This window comes from Microtus ochrogaster, chromosome 2, assembly GCF_000317375.1.
Source record: "Microtus ochrogaster isolate Prairie Vole_2 chromosome 2, MicOch1.0, whole genome shotgun sequence".
Lineage (NCBI taxonomy): Eukaryota > Metazoa > Chordata > Mammalia > Rodentia > Cricetidae > Microtus > Microtus ochrogaster.
Window position 1 is genome coordinate 42,575,346 of NC_022010.1, and position 6,856 is coordinate 42,582,201.

The window sequence follows — 6,856 nt, forward strand, 5'->3', positions numbered from 1 at the left end:
AAAAAAACTTATTAGCTGGGTGGTGGTGGCGCACAACTTTAATCTGAGCACTCTGGAGGCAGAGGCAGGTGGATCTCTGTGAGTTTGAGGCCAGCCTGGTCTTCAGAGTGAGTTCTAGGACAGTCAAGGCTACACAGCCTGAAACCCTGTCTCAGAAAACAAAACAAACAACTATTTATGTTTATGTGTGTGTGTGTGCCTGTGAGTGTGTGCTCGAGCCGTGTGTGTACAGATGCCACTGATGCCAGGAGAGGGTGTGGGATCCCCTGGAGATGGAGTTATAAGTGCTTTATCTGCCACTTGCTTTAAATATTAATTTTTGTTGACACAGAGTTACTGTGTTTCTTGACAGGTACGCATCCTCTATTGATGATATTCTGGAAGATGAGGAGCACTATGCAGACCAGCTGAAGGAGTATCTCTTCTACGCAGAAGCGCTGCGGTGAGTTTAGTGACAGCCCAGAAATGTAGACAATAGGCCCCTTCTTAAGTGAGCTGACTGTGTCAGGCCCCTTGATGAGACCCAGAGTATTCCCTTCTCAGACAGAAAACCAGAAGTTCCACTCTTCACGTATCTTCTTGACAAGAGCTTTTCTGTTTGGGATCATGGAGTGTCTGTTTCTTCCTGCTTTTTTCAATTTGAAGATCGGGAACAGAATATAGGCTGAGTGTGTAGAGCCCTACAGAGACAAACAGAATTCTCTGTTAGACATACTTATTGGATAAGAAAAAGTTAGCATGTTTCCTCCCTCCTTCTTAGTTGCTTTTCTGTTGCATTGAAGAGACACTATTACCAAGGCAGCTTACAATAGAAAGCACTTAATTGTGACCTTGGGAGGGTTAGTCCATGGGCATCATGGTGGGAGCATTGAGGCAGGCAGGCAGGCACCGTAACTTAGAGTTTACATCTGATCCACAAGCAGCAGGAAGAGAGAAACAGGGAGCTAACTTGAGTGACATGGGCTTTTGAAGCCTCAGAGCAACCCCAGTGACACACCTCCTAATCCTTCCTAGTGTCATCAGCTGGGGACCAATCATTCATATATATGAGCCTATAGGAGCTATTCTCCTTCAAATTACCACTCTTTCTTCCTTTCTTGGATTTTTTTTGTTTTTTCGAGACAGGGTTTCTCTGTGGTTTTGTTTTGTTTTTTTAAATATTTATTATACATACAATATTCTGTCTGTGTGTATGCCTGCAGGCCAGAAGAGGGCACCAGACCTCATTACAGATGGTTGTGAGCCGCCATGTGGTTGCCGGGAATTGAACTCAGGACCTTTGGAAGAGCAGACAATGCTCTTAACCACTGAGCCATCTCTCCAGCCCTTTCTCTGTGGTTTTGGAGCCTGTCCTGGAACTAGCTCTTGTATACCAGGCTGGTCTCGAACTCACAGAGATCTGCCTGCCTCTGCCTCCCAAGTGCTGGGATTAAAGGCATGCGCCACCACCGCCCGGCTTGGATTTTTTTTTTTTTAATTCAAGTTAGGAAAACCATTTTTCTGAAAGGGTTATTGGCTTTTGATTAGTTTTCTATCACGTTGAAGAGCAGTATAGAATTCTGTTGGAGGCAGGGCACAGTGTGCATGTCCTTAGTCACAGTGCTCAGGAGGCAGCCGATCTCTGAGTTCAAGGCCTGCTTTGTCTACATAGTGAATTCCAGGCCAGCCAGGGCTATATAGTAAGAAGACCCTGTTTCCAAATTGAATGAAGAAAACAAAAAGAAGTAGAACTCTTTTGGGGGGCTGGAGAGTTGGCTCAGTGGTTAAGAGTTTTACTGCTCTTCCAGAGGACCAGGTTCAATTCCCAGTACCTATGTCAGGCAGCTTACAACTAACTAGTTGTAACTCCAGCTCCAGGAGATCCACTGCACTCACATGAATACACAAACTCATGCGCGCGCGCGCGCGCACACACACACACACACACACACACACACAGAATTCAAAGTAAAAATTAAAAAAAAAACAATTTTACTGGGCAGACAGAAGAACTGTATTCTTTAGCTTGTCAACATGAAAACATTGGCAGGTAGTTAGCTTTTTCCTTACCTGCTTTATGTTTCACCAAAGTGTTTTCAGGTTATGAAGCAAAAGAGAATTGCTGCATACAGCGAAATTCTGTGTAGTTCCTACAAATCATAAAAATGATCATTGTGGATTGACATGGAATGGTGCCCACTGTCTGTGGCTAAGTGTGAAAGTATAGCCGCAGTAGAGGTGTGGGTGTGTGTATAAATGCCTAGCTGTCTTCTGGAAGAGCAGACACACTGTGTGGATTGTGGGTGTGTGTAGAAATGCCTAGCTGTGTTCTGGAAGAGCAGACACACTGTGTGTGTACAGTGGGTGTTTTGGAACTGCTCTATTTTGTGCATTTCTGCATTGGAATTGTCATAATAAGCATAGTTCACTATGATGATTTAAAGCTAAGATATGTCTAGATAGAAAAGGAAGAGAACTTTGAGATCTTACCCTATCAAAGAATGTTCACTTGTCCCAGGATTCCACATTGTGAGCTCCTGTGGTGCATACCTGTAACCCAGCAGCTCAGGAGGCAGAGGCAAAAAGGTTTGAAATTCAAAGACAACTGTGACTGTACCTAATGAGACTGTTACAGAAAGAGAGTTTGAACAATTGATAGTGGTATGTTTATCGAAAATAATTATATAAGCCACCTTTGGCTTTGGATACGTAAAGTTTTTATGCTTAGATTCAGTTAGATTCAATTTTCAAGGTTGGACTACTACATTTTAAACATGAAAGTTACAAAAGGTCACAAAAGCCCTGGACCTAGTTAGGTATGATGAATGCCTCTCCTGCACCCCTGAAACATTTCTAATATATTAAAGAAGCCAGAAAAACTCAATGGCTGTGCTTGCTCCCCCCAAGGGCTGTGTGCCGGAAGCATGAGCTTATGCAGTATGACTTGGAGACGGCTGCTCAGGACCTGGCTTCCAAGAAGCAGCAGTGCGAGGAGCTGGCCACTGGGGTAAGTGTTGTTCAGGGTTCTGCGGCTGCGGAGGCCAGAGAGCAAGAGGATCATGAGGGGACGTTAGAGGTTTTTGATTGCTTTTTTTTTTTCTGGAATGGTTTATTACAGATTACAAAATAACTGCATAGGATACAATGTGTTGGCTTCTCTTGTCTTTCCTTTCCCTTGTGTGTGTGTGTGCGGCATGAGTGTAGTACCTGCAGGAGGCTGAAGAAGACATCTGGATCCCTTAGAACTCCTTAGGAGTTGAAGGCAGCTGTGAGGCACCTAATGTGGTGCTGGAACTGAACCCAGGTCTTCTGAAAGAGCAGCAGATACTCTAACCACTGAACCATCTCCTGCCCCTTTTGGTTGCTTTCTTGATTTAGAAAAAAAAAAGATAGCAGTCGGAGCTGGAGAGATGGCTCAGCAGTTAAGAGCATTGGCTGCTCTTCCAGAAGACCTGGGTTCAATTCCCAGCACCCCCTTGGCAGCTCACAACTGTCTGTAATTCATGTTCCAAGGGATCTGATGCCCTCATATAGACATATATGCAGGTAAAACACTGATGTGCATAAAATAAAAATTAAAAAAAAATAACAACCATCAAAACTATGTTCTTTTTAGTCCTTAGTCCTATCTAATTGGGCAAGGTGTTTTATAGGAATTTTAGTTCAGGAGCTGGGGAAATACTCAGTGATTAGGAGTGCTTACTGTTCTTGCAGAGAATCAGAAATTGATTCCTAGCACTTAAGTCGGGCAGCTCCCAATCACCTTTAAATCGGTTCCAAGGAAATCTGTGCCATAGTTTGGCGTCTTTGTACACCTGAATGCCCACACACATACACACAGATTTAAAAAATTAAAAATTTTTTAAAACTTAGTTTACTTTGGAAAAGCCTTACTCAATCAGAATCTCCCCTAAGAAAGTCCTTTTTAACATTTATGGTGTGATTTGTGTACTTCTGAAGAAAATTTGGTATCTTATATAAACCTCTCTGCAGAGCCCAGCAACCTGACTAGAATGCATCAGTTGACATGGCAAGAGAAAGGTTCTCAGAACAGGGAGATAGCAAGTGCATGCTGCTTCTCAGCCACTGATTCACGACAAGCGCTGCAGTGCTAACAGTACCTCTCAGGAAGCTGGTGTGGTGCTACGCACCTTTAATGCCACCACTGGGAGCAGAGACAGATGATCTCTGTTGAGTTTGAAGCACCAAAAAAACAAAACACCTCAAAACACCAGTACCGTAATGACCATTTTCAAGTAGTGGCAACTATAATTACATTGTTACAGCCAATCCTTAGAACATTGGCATTTTATGAAACTAAATCCATTCCTGTTGACAGCTTCAGTCCTCTTCTCCCAGCCCTGGAAACCACAGTCCACTTTTGCTGCTGGTCTGACCCCTTTAGATACCCCGCTTGTGTGCAGTCAGACAGTGTTTGTCTTTGTGGCTGTCGTCCCCACTTGTCATGATGCCATCCGGATTCATCTGGGTTGTAATATACGTCAGAATCCTCGTGTTTTTAGCTGAGTAATGTCCGTCTGTATGTTCACGCCTTGTCAGTTCGTCTGTTTCTGTTCCCTTTTAGACTGTGAGAACATTCTCATTGAAGGGAATGACCACCAAACTCTTTGGTCAAGAAGCTCCAGAGCAGAGAGAAGCCAGAGTGAAGGTGCTAGAGGAGCAGATCGGTGAAGGGGAGCAGCAGCTGAAGTCCAAAAACCTGGAAAGCAGGTAAAATGCTGCTGCTTGGGGGCTGGAGAGATGGCTCAGAGGTTAAGAGCACTGATTGCTCTTCCAGAGGTCCTGAGTTCAATTCCCAGCAACCACATGGTGGCTCACAACCATCTATAATGAGATCTGGTGCCCTCTTCTGGCATACAAACGTACATGGAAGGAATGCTGTATATATAATAAATAAATCTTTAAAAAAAATGCTGCTGCTCAACAAGGCTACTGTGACGGACATGTGTTCTCTAGTGACAGCGCCTGCATGCCACCCGGGTGCTTACTGCACAGCTGGAGTATCGAAACCATGTGTAGGGAAGGGGCAGGGAAGGGATAGGGCATCGGCTTTGTGATTTTTATTCTTGTACTTTTCATGATTCTTACTCTTTGCGCATTCTCTGAGCCCTTTCTTTAGCCCCATTTAACAAAACCTGATCCTGCAGACACAAGTGCCCTTCACCGACTATCATAGCATGGAACTTGTTCTTCTCTAGTCTTTTTTGTTTTTTGTTTTTTGAGACAGGGTTTCTCTGTGGTTTTAGAGCCTCTTCTCTAGTCTTACCGTTGGCACTGGGTGGGTAGGTGGTCAGTGATTGTCTCTGGCAGTTTGTGGGACCTTCAGAGTCATGAACTGTGAGAATTGTACCCCCTTCTTAGCTTGAAATGTACTGGAGATTTTATTGGTGACGGTTGAGGGCTTAGTCACACTGTGTTACTCAGGCTCGTGAACTCCCAGGACTTAAACCTTCCCCTTAAACCTCCCTAGTAGCTGGTGCTACAGTTACTTGTCACTGAGCCCAGCAGTCAGAGTTTAAGAGACAGATTGTCATTTAAGATTTGTTTATTTTTATTTTATATATATGAGTATTTTGCCTCACGTATATGTATACACAACATACATGCCAAGTGGCCATGAAGGTCAGAAGGGGTGTCAGGTCCTCTGGAACTAGGGTTACAGACAGTTTTGAGCTGCCATGTCGCTACTGCGAATTGAACCCAGGTCTTCTTCGAGAGCATTAACCACTGAGCCATCTCTCCAGCTCCAAGTTGTCTTTTAAATCATACACATGCTAATCAGGATTCATAATCAATGTATGTTTCCCAGTGGCCCAAGGCAGACATTTCCTGTGGCATCTATATGTCTGTAAGTGGGTCCAGAAGCCATCCATATCTGTCTGAAGCAGAGCTGTATATAGAGATAGTAGGCATAATGTGGAAGACTATTCAGATACGTTTGTTTTCCACTCACATCTTAGGGAAAGGAAAAATAGGTATCTTATACAAGCAAGCAGAGACAGCCTGAGGAGATGTAAAGATGTCTGTTTACTCCAGTTAGGGCACACCAAAGAGACAGTTCACTTGGTGAACCTGTGAGTTCATTGGGTTAATTGCAGTAACATGGACTCATGAAAGTCACACCCCTGGAGTCCTGCCCAGCTTGCAGACAGCTCCACAGAAGTGATTCTTTCCCTGGGAGTTTGCTCACTGCCTCTGTGACCTCCAGAAGGAGCCTTGTAAGTTTTGCAGCTTTCTGAGAGTCCAAAGCCTTACTAGTGACCCTAGTGTCCCTCCTCCCTTAGCAAAAGGTGTTTCAGCTTGGAGGAAATGACTTCTTGAACTGCTTGGTTGGGTTTGTGATGCGGCGTCTTTAAATGAGAATAAGCGTGGCTGTATGTTTGATTTCAGAGAATTTGTGAAGAATGCATGGGCTGATATCGAGCGCTTCAAAGAGCAGAAGAACCGGGACCTAAAGGAAGCCCTCATCAGCTATGCCGTCATGCAGATTAGCATGTGCAAAAAGGTAGCCAGCCCTCATGAGGATGCGGCTGTGGCTGCAGTGGCAGCTGGCTCAGAAGTGCATGCCTGCTAGGGAGGCAGCTTAGTTAGGAGATGGCTCCCTGGGGAAAGGTACTACTGTCAAACTGATGACTTAATGTGAGTCCCACTTCCCACACAGTAGAAGGACTGGAGAACTCACTCACTCCAGTTCTTGCAAGTATTTTCTGACCTCCACACACTCACTGTGGCATGTGTGTGCCACACACTGAGACAAAGGAAAATAAGAAGGGCTAGACAGACTGAAAAGAGAGTGGGTTCCTGTTTCATCCCGCCTTGTGGTCCTCTCTAGTGCTGATATTTTTTTTTTTTTTTT

General features: G+C 44.4%; 1 protein-coding gene across 1 annotated transcript in view; it reads left to right on the forward strand.

The window, feature by feature from the left end:
- Nucleotides 1-6,856, forward strand: part of Snx4 (sorting nexin 4) — a 61,440-nt gene that overhangs the window by 50,681 nt on the left and 3,903 nt on the right. The window contains exons 10-13 of the mRNA XM_005344865.2: nt 353-442; nt 2,887-2,986; nt 4,565-4,710; nt 6,391-6,505. Coding sequence (XP_005344922.1) covers nt 353-442; nt 2,887-2,986; nt 4,565-4,710; nt 6,391-6,505 — 451 coding nt within the window. The remainder of the gene's footprint in view (nt 1-352; nt 443-2,886; nt 2,987-4,564; nt 4,711-6,390; nt 6,506-6,856) is intronic.